The 16,076-nt window shown below is 51.7% G+C and overlaps 2 protein-coding genes across 7 annotated transcripts; one reads left to right on the forward strand and one right to left on the reverse strand.

The window, feature by feature from the left end:
- Nucleotides 1–216: 216 nt before the first annotated feature.
- Nucleotides 217–11,756, reverse strand: LOC306807039 (C-signal-like). Of its 5 annotated transcripts, XM_079316289.1 has the most exons (8): nt 10,023–11,756; nt 9,711–9,915; nt 5,009–5,153; nt 1,970–2,021; nt 1,579–1,766; nt 1,155–1,313; nt 935–1,054; nt 217–625 (listed from the first exon to the last, which is right to left on the reverse strand). In XM_079316289.1, the coding sequence occupies exons 3-8, from the start codon at nt 5,129–5,131 to the stop codon at nt 512–514; spliced, it is 756 nt and encodes a 251-aa protein (XP_079172415.1). In that variant the 5' UTR covers nt 5,132–5,153; nt 9,711–9,915; nt 10,023–11,756; the 3' UTR covers nt 217–511. The 5 variants fall into 5 exon arrangements, with proteins under 5 accessions (XP_079172415.1, XP_079172417.1, XP_079172416.1 ...); XM_079316291.1 differs by lacking the exon at nt 5,009–5,153 and having other exon boundaries at nt 9,711–11,753; XM_079316290.1 differs by lacking the exons at nt 9,711–9,915; nt 10,023–11,756 and having other exon boundaries at nt 5,009–5,170.
- Nucleotides 9,226–14,598, forward strand: LOC306807043 (C-signal-like). Of its 2 annotated transcripts, XM_079316296.1 has the most exons (6): nt 9,341–9,615; nt 11,788–11,839; nt 12,613–12,803; nt 13,100–13,258; nt 13,531–13,641; nt 14,324–14,598. In XM_079316296.1, the coding sequence occupies exons 1-6, from the start codon at nt 9,475–9,477 to the stop codon at nt 14,435–14,437; spliced, it is 768 nt and encodes a 255-aa protein (XP_079172422.1). In that variant the 5' UTR covers nt 9,341–9,474; the 3' UTR covers nt 14,438–14,598. The 2 variants fall into 2 exon arrangements, with proteins under 2 accessions (XP_079172423.1, XP_079172422.1); XM_079316297.1 differs by lacking the exon at nt 11,788–11,839 and having other exon boundaries at nt 9,226–9,615.
- Nucleotides 14,599–16,076: the final 1,478 nt, after the last annotated feature.

The following is a 16,076-nucleotide window of genomic DNA, read 5'->3' on the forward strand; positions in this document are numbered from 1 at the left end:
GCAGGGAGCCAGTCTTCACTTCCAAAGGGCATAAAACCCTTGGTTATTCCTGGCAAATTCTGCTGTTCATGGGAAATGTGCTGTCATGAGCCAGGAGAGGCAAGGGAAGCAGGGTCTGAGCTGCAGCAGGGCCAGTGTCATCAACATCTCCACCAAACTGGGCTCCATTGGGCTGTGCCTCAGGGTGCCAGAGGCCCCCATGTACTCATGGGGCCAGCAAGGTGAGGTGCCAGGGGAGGTGCTGCAGATGCTGTCCCAGGCACGGTGCCCATGGAGGGGAGGGAGCCCATGGACCACCCCCTGCCCCATCCACCCAGCCCCTGCCTGGTTCTGCCAGGCAGAAGCACCACCAATCCCCAGTGGAGGAGTGGGGTACCTGGGAATGGGCCATCCCATGAGCTGACAATGCACAACAGAGCTGGGGCTTGCAGCAGGAGTTTATTGAGAATGTGGGGGACATGGGAGCAGTGCCAAAAGTACTTCTTGGCTGCCAGGATCCTGAAGTGGTGTCTCACCAGGATACGACGTTCCCTTCCCAGTCCAGGAAGGTGCCAGTGTCCTTCTCAGAGAGGGAGGAGAGGACCTTCAGCATTCCTTGCACGCTCTCATCCACTGTCATAGGTGGCTGTGGAGCAGAGAGGGAGGTGCAAACCATGCCTGATTCCGTGGTCCAGCCAAGGCTGGGGAAGGAAGCACTCCAGGACAAAGGGGAGAGCCGAAAACCCTGAACACTCAGGACAGAGAGGCCAAGCAGGGAACTGAGGGGAGGGAGATACCCAGAACCCAGGACGAGGTACCCAACACCCATGACCAGGACAGGGGAAGGTGGCCCAGCAGTGATTGGCCAGGCAGGGATGGGGCTCAGGACAGCAACTTCCCCTCATGGAAAATCAGCACAGGATCTCTGATAGACCTGCCCCCATTGAATTCCTACCGGGTGTCCAGCAGCGGCGCCTAAGTCAGTTTGCACCCAGCCCGGGTGGAGAGCGACGCAGAGGATGCCGTGCTCCTTGTACGCCAGGGACTGGCACTTGCTCAGCATGTTCAGAGCAGCCTGTGGGGAGACAGACAGGGCATGGTGGTGGGAGGGGAAGGAGTGGCAGCAAGAGGACCGATGTCTGAGCCAGGCAGGGGAAGCAAAGGTGTGACGGTACCTTGCTGCAGCGGTACGCAGCGGCTTCAACTATGTCCCAACCAAAGAAGGAACTGATGGAGCCGCCAATGCTGGATATATTGACCATGGCAGCCTTGCTGCAGCTCAGCCCTGAGCCTGGGCTCCCCTGGGCAGCCTTCTTCAGCAAGGGCAAAAAAGCCTGTGTGGAGACAGAGGGACAGAAGCACACATGGACATGGCACAGGGCAGGGGAGAAGCTCCTTCCACAGTGGGAAACACTGACACCAGCACTGGAGCATCCTCCCTGCTCTTCCCTGCCAGGCTGCAGTTCCTGAGCTCCACCCCATGGCTCTATGAGTTTCTCATCAACTGAGAGCCCATTGGTAACTGGAGTGGAGGCAGGACCCCCTGCCACCAGCCCATCATGCTCCCCCAGCACAGCCCAGCTTGGGTGAGGGTCTCACCTGGCCCATCAGCAGGGGCCCAATGGTGTTGGTGGTGTAAACCTCACTCATGTCCTCCAGTGTCTCAGTGTCAAGTGTGTTTGACTTGACCATTCCAGCGTTGTTGATGAGGAGGTTGAGCCCAGAGCCCCCCAGGTGCTCCCCAACTTTGGCTGCAGCTGCCTTGATGCTGCTGGGGTCAGCGACTTCTGCAGAGCCAACACAGGGAGGTCAGAGTCTGTGTCCCCACGGGGGAGTCCCCTGTGTCCCCCCAGAGGTGGCAGTGCCCATGGCCCCACAGACACCAGCCCTTTGGCACAGCTCCCTCCCAGCACGGGGCTCCCAGGGTGTGCCCAGCCTGGGCACTCGCCAGAGGAACTGGGGCAAAGGATCCCCAGCTCGGGGCACCTACCGAGCGGGATGATGATGATGTTGGGGTGCTTGGAGGCCAGATTCTGTAACTCCTGAAAGAGAGGGCACTGTGTAGGCAGGGAGAGGCTGGAGGGGCTGTGCAGAGACTCAGCCTCTCCCAGGAAAAGCCAACATTGCTCTGGCTCCATCCCTGCTCTACTGTGGACCGTGCACTGTGCTCCAGCTGCCCTGTGGCCCAGGTGCCTGACTGAGTCTCCAGACTCTTGCCAGAGCCCTCCCTGTTCCAATCTCCTGCTGGCACTGAGTCCTCCAATCCCCCAGCACAGCCACTGCCTCCCAGCCCAGGCTCACCTGTGCTCTCTGTCCCTTGGGGTCCCTGCAGCCTGCAAAGATCCACTGTGGTGGTTTTGGCATCCTCAGGAAATGCTGGACGAGTCCCAGGCCGAGGCCTCGGTTGGCCCCAGTGACCAGAACGGAGCGAACACTGAGCTCTGCCATGCTGCTTGTCCTCCTCTGCTCCAACTCTCACTGTTTAACCAGATTTCTAATACTTCCTTATATCCTCACGGCTTGCACCTAGCCTGGCTTCTCCCCAGGAGGAGCAACTGCTCCACCTCTTTGAGCTCCAAGACACATATCCTGGCTGGGGCCCAACCCTAGCGACCTATTTGCAAAAGTCACTTGGCTTTTTCTGGTAAATTATGTATTTTTTGTGTAACCTGATGTCATAAGTCAGGTGGGGCTGTTGTGTGTGTAGAGGGAGGGAGCAGTATGTGGGTTGATGTGGGTAGCTCCACAGCTGAGGTGGGCTTGACACTTTTATGAGCATCCTATGGGCTTGATGGTCTTTGCACAGTGTACCAGGCTGTGCCTAAGGTGGCCCTGAGCAAATATTCTCTGTCTTTCTCCTGCCTCTTCCAAGACAATAACCTCTCCCTCATGGTGCAGCAAAAGATTTTGGAGTGGGAGAGCAAACCCAGCCTGGTCTCCTGGCAGAAGTGTGTGAACCTGTGCGGCTGTCACAATACCAGGCTGCAGGTCATGCACCCCATCCCTTGGGATGTAGCCTTAAGTCAAGCTGTTCCTTTTGTTCAGAGCCACAGAGGACTCAGGCACCCAGGATATTCACCTACAAAGAAAATGCCCTGCTCAAAGCCTATTCTCCACCTCGCCTGTTGTCATGAGGCAACTGTTCTGTGCTCCCACCAGTGAAGCCAGTGCTGTTTGGTACCTGAGGTGATGCATTATAGGTTTGCAAGGCTGGATCAGGTGCATGTGTACAGCATGTGCTCTTGCCCCACTGTAAGTGAAGACACCCCCAGAAGCCTCTTGACAACCCCTTGTTTTCCTACACTGAGTCCCAGAGCCATTGCACAGGCTGCTGGGCAGCAATGGATACAACACTGCTCTCCTGTCACCTTCTGCCCCAGGATATTTGGCAGCAGCATTAACCAGAACAGCTTCCTCCCAGCGGCAATGCCAAGTGTGTCTCCATGCTCTGGCAGCAGCCAATTCCCTCCTGCCCACCCCAGCCTCTTTTCTGGGGCTCAGCTGGCAGACATTGTGAGATAAGCAGGTGCTTCCCTGCTCTGACCTGGGACCACCTGCACAGGGTACAGTCCCCAAACCCATTTGGAAAGATGCACACCAGCAGCTTCTATGGTGAGCCCATCCCATATCTTCTCTCTGTCAAGTCTGAGCCTCTTCTTAAGTTCCACGCAATTTATTTTTTTCCCACTTTGTTTCCTGACATTAACTTGACCTCTGTCTACTTTTTGATTTTTCCACACTCAGTTGAGACATTTCTTTTCCCTTGTGAACTCCTACCACTTGCCAGCAATACAAAACTTTGAGCCTTTCAGCTTATGTCTCAGACTGATCTCTCACTGAGGATCTCCCAGATGGCTGGGCTGGCATTCAGGCTCCACAGATCATTTCAGTATTTCCTTTTCAATGACTACAAACCACAACTATATTTGCCAACAGATGCACTGGAGCTCAAATCCTCCAAATAGACTTCATGGTTTTCTTCCTCTAGGTGGAGGATGATGCAATCACCTGCAGCCTGTTTGAAACCTCCACAATGCCTCAGAAGCAGATAGCATCAGAAAACAAACAATTAATATTTTAAGTCTCCAATTTTTGTGTCACCACACTTGTGTAGCCTTCCACTGTTTTGGAGCTGTAACTTTATAATGTTGACTTTGCTCTGGGGCCCCACACTGCATTATTGATTATTAGAGTTTAAACAAATACTACTTCACCAGTAGTTTAAGTCCAGCCTGACATAAAGTGGCAGAGGGGAAAGAAACCAGCCTCACTGCCTTGCAGCTCAGCCTTGTCACAAGGGCTGCTGCTGTCCCCAAGCCTCTGGAAAGGATCTTGGAAAGCTCCTAGGAGAGGATTCAGATGCTTCCGTTGCTCTGAAATGTTCTTGCATGTACTAAATCTTAAGCTGAGCATTAAAGTCCTCATATAATCATTTAGGTTGGAAAAGGCCTCTAAGATAATCAATTTCAACAATTAAGTTAACAATGCCAATTCCACCACCAAACCATGTCCCCAGATGCCATAACCACACATTTTTTAAACACTTGTGGGATGGTGACACCTCCACTTTCCTGGCTAGCCTGTGCTTGACAGTTCTTTCTGTGAAGAACTGTTTCCTAATACCCAATTGAAACGTCCCTTGGCACAACCTGAGGCTGTTTCCTCTCATTCTACAACTTGTTACTTGGGAGTAGAGCACAACCTCACCTGGCTACATCTTCCTTGTCAGGGAGTTGTAGAGTGATAATAGTCACCTGAGTCTCCTTTTCTCCAGGCTAAGCCCTTCCAGCTCCCTCATCAGTTCTTTATCAGACTTGTGCTTCAGACCTTCCCCAGCTTCCTTGCTCTTCCCTGGACACGCTTCAGCACCTCAATGTATTTCTGTGAGTGGCCCAAAACTGAACACAGGATTCAAGGTGCAGCCTCACAAACATCAAGCTCAGGGGCACTGTAGCTCCTCTCCTTCCTCTACCCAGTCCCCCAGGGCTGCTGCACATTTTACCCATGGACTGTTTTCACATCACCACACTGGGAAGACTCGGAGCCAGTTTTCCAAGAGGCAGTCACACCTTTTCCACCCTAGTTGCTGGAGGCTCAAGCATGCTCTCAGACACCGGTGATTCCACACTGACAGCGCTGCTGACAGAAACATGGAGGAACACGTTTTTCTTTGCCTGCCAGGGGAACAGGGGTGTGGCACAATTAGTTTTAGCACATTTAATCTACTGTAAATAAGAAATAAACTCGCTGCTGTTCATCAGGCCGAATTGCTCCACAATGCATTCAGGTCTGTCATCACCTATTAGTCATTCGCTAAAGAATCAATAGATAGTGGTGAGCCAGAGGTGGGGTGAGACCAACCCAGCACTGTCACTGAAGATGGGCAGCACCCACCCTCGTTGATTAACTTTCTTTTGGGCTGAAGAGGATTAGTGATCTAGTGTGAGGTTGGAAATCCATGGCAGGAAGATTGAAACTACCTAATGTGTAAGGTCTTTTCCAACAGAAACCATTCTGTGATTCCATAATATGATTCCATGAGTAGTGATACCCCATTGCAAAAGGATGGGGGAGGGGGGTGAGAGCCTGAGCTTATCTGTAGCTCCCAAGTGAAATTTCCATGGTACCTTTGTCATAGTTTTGCTGCTTTCCAAAGAGATTTATCCAGGTTACACCTGCATTTTATCAGATCTGGAGAAGGATTTTGGACAAGGGCATAGAGCAATAGAATAAGGGGGAATTACTTCAAACTGACAAGAGGACAGGGTAAGATTGGATATTTGGAAGAAGTTCTTCCCTGTGAGGGTGGGGAAGGCCCTGGCAGAGATTACACAATGTGGCTGCTCCAATTCTGGAAGTGTTCAAGGCCAGGTTAGTTGGGGTTTGAGCAACCTGGTACAGTAGCCCTGCACATGGCAGGGTTTGGAACAAGATGGTATTTAAGGTTCTATGTTACCCAAACCATTCTGTGATTCTATGACTCTGAGGATTTAAAATGCTCACACTGCCCATGTAATCTCCCTTGGGCCACAGTGTTTGGACCTTGTGCCAGCCTGGGGCCTCACACAGGGTTCAGAAACACTTTTTGGAGATACTCCCCTCGTGACAACAGCCAAGGTGCCCACAGGGCTGGCAGCACAGGGACAGGATTGTTTTGCCAGGACCCATGGGGACAGCACAGATCTTCACAGACATTCTTTTCTCCCATCCTCTAATGATTAGTGGCTGGGTTATCCTTCATGCTTCAGCCATGAAGAGGGACCTCAGAACCACCAAGCAAGATGAATTTGCTTTTCAACTATTAGATTTGCTAACAGGGATGGCTGAGAACAGGCTATCACATGTGGCAGATATACTCCATCTCAGGAATACTAAGGCACAGCTTAAATGATCAGCTGGTGACTGCCTTGGGTACACATCCACTTGCTGAAGTAAGAAAAAAAGGCACATGTAAGTTTAGGAATAAATACATGATAAGGCAGATGTTAATTCAGGAATCCAATTGAAAAGAATCATTAAGTCTTATTAAGGAAAAGCGTTTAAGCAGGAAAGAATGACTATAATCTTTAAATTAAAAAGCATATAAGGGACTATTGAAAATTTACTCCCTGCAAAGAAGTTAAAAGCTGAGCACCATGCTACTCCAAAAATGCCCTGCCAGCCTAGATGTGACCCATTGCCCACACAGCTGAGCAGAAAAGATGCAGTCTGCAAAGAGCAAAAACTCACATTGTTCTGTAAGTAGCTGTGGACACTGTTTGAGTAAAATGGGCTGCACTGGTACTTTATCAGCATAAATTAAAACTTACAGTAGTTGTTCATTCTGGTTTCGAACCATATTTGTAAAAAGGAAGAGGAAAAACAACCCACTTAACTTTCTTTTTTTTTTTTTTAATTAAAATTCCTCTTCCTCTAACTGCTTTTTTTTCTTAAATCCGGTGACTTAAAGCAGCACTTATGATGGATCCATCAGCTCAATGCAGAGGACATGTGCCACATGTATTTTGTTCTTTAGAGTCCAGAAACTTTAACCAAATTACAGCATCAATGACCTGATAACAGGAATTACTAGTTTTGATTTTAAGATAAGTGAACTCAAACACTTTTTTGGATCCTTAGGGAGGTCTAGTGGAAAACATCCCTGACCGTGGCAGAGGGGATGGGACTAGGTGATCTCTAAGGTTCCATTCAACCCAAAACATTCTGGGATTCTCTGATTTACACCCTCAAACACTCCAAAATTCCCCAATATCACACTCATGCTTTACCAGGCAGAATGAGTTTCCCAATGCCTGTTGTAGTGAAACGAGCACTTGGATAAGCCTTGGGGCTTTTTTGTTTTATTATTATTTGTTGGTGTTCTTTTTCTCTTTGGTTGCATTTCTCATTTTTACCTGCTGGAAGCCTCACAACACTTAACTAACAATGTTTTCAAAGAATAGATAATCCTCTATTTCATTCATGGGGAACAGAGGCAAAAAAGCAGGTGAAGAAATGCCCACACTTGCCTGGAAAGTACTGTTACTGATACTTGGAACTGCCTTTCTTTCAAGGTTCACATTTGCATTCAGAACAGTCCCCAGGTGTGGCTGCACTTTAATGTGGCTGCACAGATCGCTGTGCCCTGTCTCCATGGCTTTTTCAAACAAGCATTTTTTTGGGAAGAGTTCATCAGTGCAATTTGCCTGCAGTATGCTGGATGTGTGTGGCATAGGTGGCCAAACCCTGTGGTTCACCTTGAGTGTTTGTACCCCTTTGTCATTGTTTGCTAAACTTTGCCATAGACAGAGCAGCATTTCTGGTGAGAAGTCACCAAATTAAAGGCCTGAGCACAGAAGGAGGCAGAAAAAGGAGAATGGGATCCTTAATCCAAATATCTGTTAAAAGGAAGGGTTTTTTCTTCTTAGTATTTAGTAGTGTAATCAAAGATTAGTTTTATTGAATTCCAACTTCCATAAAAGGAAAAAAGAAAAGAAAGGTCTAAAAGCATTTTAATATTCTGAAGTAAACTGGGGCTCCTGTGTATTTGAACCACCATGGAGCAGAATAGAGTTAGCAAAAATCACCTAATGCTATCTCCAGACTTACATAAATATTTAGTTTCTGATGTATTTATCAGTATTAGAGATGTTTTGTGTAGTGTTTGTCAAAAAAGGATGAGAATAAGCAACATAAGTAATAACCCTTATATCCACCAGTCATTACTTTGCTGTTGAGATCCCAGTTGTGTGCTCACCATAATGGGATTTTAATGGGTATCTGGCTGTCCATATAACAGCTAAAAACAAAACAATATCACCCACCTCCAGGCTGGCAGCAGGGCTGGTAAATGCAGAGCCCCTCCAGACACCATCCTCCAGCTGGTGCTGATTATGTCTTTTCTCTTTTCCCTCCAGCCCTGTTTTGCCATCCCTAGATGCCAGCAAACCTTTTCCTTGCTTTACTCTACACTACCCTTTTGGTGCAGCTGTTTAACCAGGGACCTGACACTCAGAAACAAAAATAAGGAGAAAACATCCCTCAAAACACCTACAAGTCAAACTGCTGCCTAAATCACAGAATTATTTGGATTGTAAGGAGCCATGAAGACCATCTCAACCCCTCTGCCATCAGCAGGGACACCTTCAGGCTGCTCCAAGCCCTGTCCACCTGGCCTGAACACTTCCAGGGATGGGGCAGCCACAGCTTCTCTGGGCAGCCTCTGCCAGGGCCTCACCACTCTCACAATTCTTCCAATAACCAAATTCTAATACTAATAGGGAACAATTTCTTCCAAATACCCAGTCTATCCCTCTGTCAGTGTGAAGCCATTCCCCGTGTCCTGTCCCTGCAGGCCCTTGTGCAGAATCTCTCCAGCTCTGAGCCCCTTGAGGCACTGGAAAGGCTCTAAAGGCTCCACAGAACCTTCTCATCTCTGAACAACCCCAAACTCTCTCAGCCCATCTCTATAGGAGGCGTGCTACAGCCTCAGTATCTTCGTGGATTTGTTTATTTACCAGATTTATTGCATGTAATGGTCAGGGAGAGAGCCAAATCATGTGCATTTATTTCTGAGCCTGCAATAAAACAGCTTGTAAAGGGACTGGTACTTCCTCACGCAAACCGGTTTGGTTTGGGTTGAATTTTTTTTTTTTTTCCCCTCTAGTAAAGATTTATTCTAGTAAAGATTTTTTTTTTATCTGGTAAAGATTAGTGTGTTAAAGGCGCTGAGGACACCACGCCAGACCCGCTGCGAGCTTTCTCCCTCACGGCGCCCTCAGCCCCTCGGCTCGCCCCGACACCCCGCGCTCCTCCCCTCAGGGCTGGGACGCGGTGTTGTGTTTGCACCGGACATGGGGTGGGCAGGCAGGCCAACACATATACACACAGAAAAACAAACACACACAAATACAAACACACACTCTCTCTCTCTTCCATTCCCCCGCGGGCTGGGGCAGTCCGGAGCGACCCGCGGGGTCGAGAGGCGGCGCCAGGCGGGCCGGGCCGCGGGCGGCGATGGCGGCGGCGCGCACCGTGCTGCTGACCGGCTCCAACCGCGGCATCGGCCTGGAGCTGGTGAAGCAGCTGCTGGGCTCGCCGCGACCCCCCGCCTGGATCTTCGCCACCTGCCGGGACCCCGAGGGGCCGCGGGCACAGGTCAGTGCGGGCCGGGAGGGCGGCGGGCGCACGCTCGGCCCGTCACCGGCCTGGACAACTCGCTGCTGGCGCGGGGCTCCGCTGCCTGAAATCACCTGTCACCTGAAGCGCAGCCGGCGAAGGATCGGCCGTGCCACCCTTCAGGCTGGTCTGGGCTGCGCTGGCTGTGCCCGAACCCGCCCTCTCGTGCCAAGGCTTCGCCCTGCGCTGCGGGCACGGGCCGAGCTGGGCTGGGCTCGGGGCTGGGGCGGTGCGAGCAGCGCTGCTGCTCGGGCTGCTTCTGCTGAGTCACGCCGCTCTCTGAAAAATCCAGAGGTTCCAACGTGGGGTTTCCAAAAGTGGTGCCAGTGAAGTTGTGGGATGCCCCTGTCCCTGCTTTCCACTGTGCTAGAATGGGAGAGACTCACACATGTTGCTTCTGCATGGAATCACGAAGCTTCCCTGTTCTTCTTAACATCCAGCTTGTCTTCCTCTGCTTGCTGTCCCACTGAAATACTAATGGGGAGAAACTTGCTCTCTGACAGATCCTGGCTCCAGCTGATTTGTTTGTGGCACCTTCTTGCAAGTGTGTATTATTCCATGTCAGGAGTGATCCTGGCACAGTGAGAACCCACCCCACTGCCAATCCAGAGGTCCCCAGCTCATGTTGGGCCAGGTGCCCAAGTTGTCTGGGTCAAATATAGGCCAGGTCTTTTATTTTTGCCCCATTCTTCCTCCCCGCAACTCAAAGGACTTGGGCAGCGATGAGATCAGGGACTTTTCTCAAGGCTGGACTGGAGCCAGTTTTCCTATAAGGTGGTCCTCATGTAACTCTGCTAGCCAGGGAGTACTTCCCAAAGCCTTGTCCAGCTGTGGTAGGGTGAGGACAGTGTCATCAGGGTGCCAGTGAAGTCCATGACCACAGGACATAGAGAGCAGAGCGTTGTTCCACCAGCCTGGTGCCACATCACTTCTGCCCTTTCATGCCTGGGCCAGGTGTTGGTGGGGGGAGGTTGCTGCTGGGGTGGTATTGAGGCAGGCAGTTGGGTAAAACAGGAGAGGAGAAATACCTATTGGCCACTACAAACAAAGTAATGGATTTTACATAATTTCTTGTGCCCAGAGCTAATGTGGGATGATGGGGTCTGGTGGGGAAGCCCAGAGATAACTGACAGTGAACCACAGCCAGTGCCAGCAGCTCTCCACCTCCATGTTCCTTTTGAAAGAAACCACCAATTTGTGTTTCTCCTGTGGGCATGTTTGGAAGAGGGTTTTAGTTCTAAAAGCAATCCTTCTGGGCACATTGAACAAGATGGTTCAGTTTCTGGTGTTTGAAACCTGCCATAGTTGGAGACCCAGAGCAAAGAGCTTCTAGGAACAGTGAAGTCGAAAGTTTCCTTTTTGAAAAGAACTTCTGAATCCTCCACTGTGTGAGTTGGCACAGGCAGGCAGGCAGGGCAATCAATGACTAAAACACAAAGAATAAATTTATTTCTGTTATCTTGATAACCAAGGGATCCCTGAAGCAACACTGGGCAGAGGTACAGGGAGGTACAGAGATACAGGAGACACAGGTACTGTTAAGATCCATGTTAGTCGATCACTGACTACTGTTTACATAGTTTATCAAGTGTTATTTCCAGCTGTAAGGTCACTTGATTGATTTACAGTCCTTCTTTTCCCTAGTCTTTAGCTTTTAACCCACTCCTCCCAATATCCACATGAGATTAAAACAAACAATAAAAGTGTGCAAAGTGGTTAAATTCACTAATCATTAATGAAGTCCAGAGCAAGTAGAATTGGGACTGGCCTATCCTGATGTGATTTCCTCTTTCACCTATTATCCAGCAGCCTCTGGGAGACACTTCTGGCTGTCTCCCCAGCCAGTTCACATAACTTCCCTGGTAAACTGGTCCTTCACAGTTTGCTCCCATCCTTTGCTGTGGCTCTGGCTGAGCTGCTGCTGACACTTAGGAAAGTGACCACAGCATCTTGTGGCATGGCTGTGTCACTCCCTGAGCACATGCACATTGCTTTGTGGAGCCTGGGAGAAGCCTGGGAACCAAGGCAGGTCCCCAGCCCAGCTGTTCACAAGCACTGAGTAACACCTGGAAGATGTTTCCCTCAGGGTGGGCCATTGCTGGCACCCCAGCCTTTGCCTCGTGCTGATTGTTTCCCTGTCTCTTTTTGTAGGAGCTGAGAGATCTGGCATCCAAACACCCAAACCTGGTTCTTGTAAAGCTGGGTAGGTGTGCTCTGCCTCTGAGCTGGTAAATTTGTGGCTGCCAGCCATGCTTGCCCCATTTCTCCTTCCCTTCCTTCCTCTCGCCTTCCCTTCAGGTTCTACATGGGGTTCCAGTTCTTCAGAGCTGCTTCAATTCCTGCTGTCAAAACCCCAGCTTCTCCAGACCTGTCTCAGCCTCAGTACCCCATTCCCTGGAGCCTCCTTGCTCCATTGCCACAGGACCAGAATGTTCTTGAGACCTATCCTGGGCAGCCCCTGGGTCCCCCAGCTGAGTGACCACATCCTTGCTCTGCCTTGATCCCAAGTCCTAGGCAAGACCAGAAGGGCTCTGGAGGAAAGTAGCTCCTGTGGAAATGCTATAAGGTCAGCCCAGAGCTTGAGCAGGAGCAGAAGGACCTTGCAGAGCCATCCCACAGCAGCTCCCAGCACATTTCTCTTGGGGACTTGTCCCCTCAGGACCCTCTGGGTTTTCCAGAAATTGCTCAGACGTAGACTTTGGAGGCTGTGGCTGCTGGGAGCTGACACAGCATTGGAGTCACAGCAGAGGTTTGCCCCCACGATGGGCTTTTCCTGGTGGGAGCCTTCAGCTGCTGCAGAGGAGGCGGTGCTGGGATGAGCTGGGATGAGTTGGGATGAGCTGGTTTCACAGCACCATCTGGTGCCCGAGGATGGAAGGGCCGCGCGGGTCAGAACGCGCAGATTTCCTCGGTGTCCTCCCCTGCCTCTTGTCCCCAGCACGCCCCTGACTCTCAGACTGTTCTCTCGCGCTGCAGATGTGGAAAACCCCTCGGCTATCACCGATGCAGCCAAGGTGGTGGAGGGGAAGCTGGACGGAATGGGGCTGAACCTGCTGATAAACAACGCTGGCATCTACACCCCCACAGCCTCGCTGGAGACAGTGGATGCTGAGGACATGGTCAGGACCTACAAAACCAATACAGTGGGGCCAATGCTGATGGCCCAGGTACGGGTGAAACTCTGGGGATGAAATTTGGCCCAGCTTGAGGGTCCCAGGCTGTTAATGGTCACAATGGAAATCTTGGAGGGCTTTGTCAAGTTTCTTGGAGCTGTGCAGGAGAGGGGTAGGGCTGCTCTTCAAGCCTAAGCCTTCTGCAGCCTCTCTGAGTTGTGCAGGGCCACTGCAGCAACACCTGGGCTCTCCTGATATCCTGCTGTCCTTCCTCACCCTCCCTGGGTTGCAGTTGCCATAAGTGGGACTGGCTTAAGGCACAGGTGTCCCACTGGTTTGCTTCTCCCCAGGCCTTCCTGCCTCTACTGAAGAAGGCTGCCCAGGGCAGCAAAGAAAAGGGCCTGAGTTGCAGCAAGGCAGCCATCATCAATATCTCCACCATCTTGGGATCCATCAAGAAAACACCTGATTCCTTCTTCTGCCCTGTCATCTCCTACCGCTGCAGCAAGGTATGGACACTGGTGACCTGCCTGGGCTCCTGAGCTCCTTGGGGTGCAGACCTGCCCTTGACAGGCCAGATCTCAGGAAAACACCTGACATTGAGAGATGGAGGGAGTTCCCAAGCTCCCAGGGCATCTCCATTCCCACCCAGGGGAAACACACACTGTCTCTTGAAGACCTGGCATTGCTTTTTCCCCCTCACCAAGCAGCAGTGATGGGAAGGGAATCTGGTTCATGGAGCTTTTTGCTGCCCATAAATGATGCTTCCTTCCTCACCCAGGCTGCCCTCAACATGCTGACCATGTGCCAGGCTCTGACCTACAAGGAAGCTGGGATCCTGTGTGTGGCACTGCACCCTGGCTGGGTGAAAACAGACATGGGCACCCAGGAGGTGAGTTCTGGCCAAGCAGGTCAGCAGGGAACCCATGGATGGCACCCAAAGCTACAAACCTGCACAGGAGGTAGCCCAGGTGGCCAAGATGGCTCTCTGGAGGGAGGATCCACGTGAAAATGAGCTGCCTCTTGGGCTCCAAGGTGCCCATGTTTGTGTTGGGCCCCTGCAGAATGTGTGGATACTGTCTGGGAAGTAGCATCAGCACATATCAAGCTGCTTGTTCAGGGGGAAAAAGGGCTTTGGGCAGCCTGGAAGATATGCAGAGAATCTGAATCCAACAGAGCAGGGAGGAGAGGAGCAACACCATCCCATCCTGTGCCCCATTCCTTGAAGAACTGCAGCTCCATGAGGTTTCCACTCATCCTGCAGGATCTGTGTTTTGCAGTGGGGTGGTCCCTGCAGCACTGGAGTTTTGTGAAGGCTGTACAAAGCATCTCACTTGCAGCAGGGATCTCTTCCTGTTTGGTTGAACCTGTGGGTGGCTTCCCAACCCAAGCCACGTCCCTCCAAGCCAGCAGTGCAGATACCCAGCCATCCTCCCACACAGTGGACTTGTCCCAGCTGCCATGGCTCTCTGCTCACTCTGGGTGGAAGGAGCCTTGCTGTTCCAGCACATGAGCTCAGCTGGTGCTGCTGGATGGCCTGGAATGATGCCACTGCCTCATTTTGCCCTTTGCAGGCTGACCTGACAGTGGACACAAGTGTGCGGGGGCTGTTGTCTGTGCTGCCAATCCTTTCTGAGAAACACAGTGGGGCTCTGCTCAACTGGGAAGGTAAAGCTATCCCCTGGTGACTGCTCTTGGTCCCTGCCAGGGACTCCACAGTGCCACAGGTGCACCAGGGTGCTGAGACCTCTGTGGTCTGCAAGGGACCTGCTTGGGACTCCAGTGGGTGGGCAGGGTGTGGTTGATCCCTGCCTTTGCCTTCCTAATAAATAAAGTCAATTAGTACCTGTGCCTTCTCCCAGCTGCACTGTCTCCACTCAGACTGTCTTGCCCCTGGCATTAATGGTTGAACTCTATGATCTTGGAGATGGTTTTCCAACCTGAATGATCCTCTGATCTGAGCAGTCTGCCTGCCTTGTCTTCAGCTGCTCTGAGCTGAAGGGATGTCGTAGGGGACATGTAACTCACCCAAAGCTCTGCTATCCTCCTGCTGTCCTGCCTGGCTGTAGGGTGTGCCCAGGTCTGCCTGGTCTCTGCCATGCTTCCACCAAGGCATGCTGTATTTGCCATAGATTTCTTGGGGTGACTTTGTGCTGGACATGGTGTCTTTGGGAGCAGCCTCATGGCTGGAATGGGAAGACCAGGTACTACAGTCCAGTTCTGCAATCCCCGGCAGACTGCTCTTCCAGTAATGGTGCCCCAACTGGGCATGGTACCCCTGGGTGGGGGAAGTCTGGTCCCATGGGGGATCAGAGCATGAGAATGGTGCTTCTGTGGGATGGAGAAGCTGAGAACCTAATTAAGGTGGCTGGGCAGCCCTGGACTGCATGAATTTGACCAGGAAGTGGTAACAACCCCAAATAAATGGATTATGGGGTGGTATTGGGATTTCGAGGTTTTTGCCCCTTCTGGAAAGAGCTTCTCTTAAAGGGGCATGGCCAAAAGGAGTCAGGACTTCAGCAAAAATAAGCCTGGTCTCAGGTGGGCAGAGCAACCTGGCCTGCAGGAAAGGCAACCCCCTGCTCCTTCCCTCAGAGGCTACCACCTTTTATTTTGTATCTAGAGGACCAGCTGAAACGTCTGGGTCCCTCTGGGCCTGGGCTTTGCTGGGGTTGTGCCTCTTCCTGGAGTGGGAACTTGCCTGCCACCATGAGCTTTTCTGGGAATCTTGAGGCCATGCCCTGCCTGGCTGTGCCAGAGGAGCTGTGTTCCCCATGCCCAGGCTGACATCTCTTTTCCAAGCCTGTGCTGTGATTTCCAAGGCCCTCAGGAGCCAGCGCTGCCAGCAGAGCTGCAGGGAGCATACCCACATGAGGCACCCACTGCTGCATGGGTGCCCCCTGCCAGGGAGACACTGACCTCAGCCTTATCCTCTGGGGGAGCTCTGAACCATCTGTGCTTTTCCACCTGATCCAGCCACTTGGTTTCCCATGTAAATGCTTGCTCTTTTCTTTCCCAGCTCATATCTGTGGTCAGAGCATTCAGTGCCCACTTGGGCACCTCCCTATCAGTGCTGCAATGGCAGCAGGAGGAGAAGAATCCCTGGGAAGGAATGGCTCAGGGACAGGAGTGTGGGTGAGGGGCCTGATGCTGCCAGTGCATTGCCGTGCTCAGCCCAGTGCTGGCTCAGAGACACGGCCAAGCCTCCCCCGAGTGCCCTCCCTGCCCCTTGGCAGAGCTTCTTCTGCCCCAGTTACTCCACACAAGCCAGCTGGAGCCTGGCCAGTCACCACAGGCTGGCTTCATGCCCATCTCTCGCCATGTTTC

The sequence above is a fragment of the Erithacus rubecula genome, assembly GCF_903797595.1.
Source record: "Erithacus rubecula genome assembly, chromosome: 12".
Lineage (NCBI taxonomy): Eukaryota > Metazoa > Chordata > Aves > Passeriformes > Muscicapidae > Erithacus > Erithacus rubecula.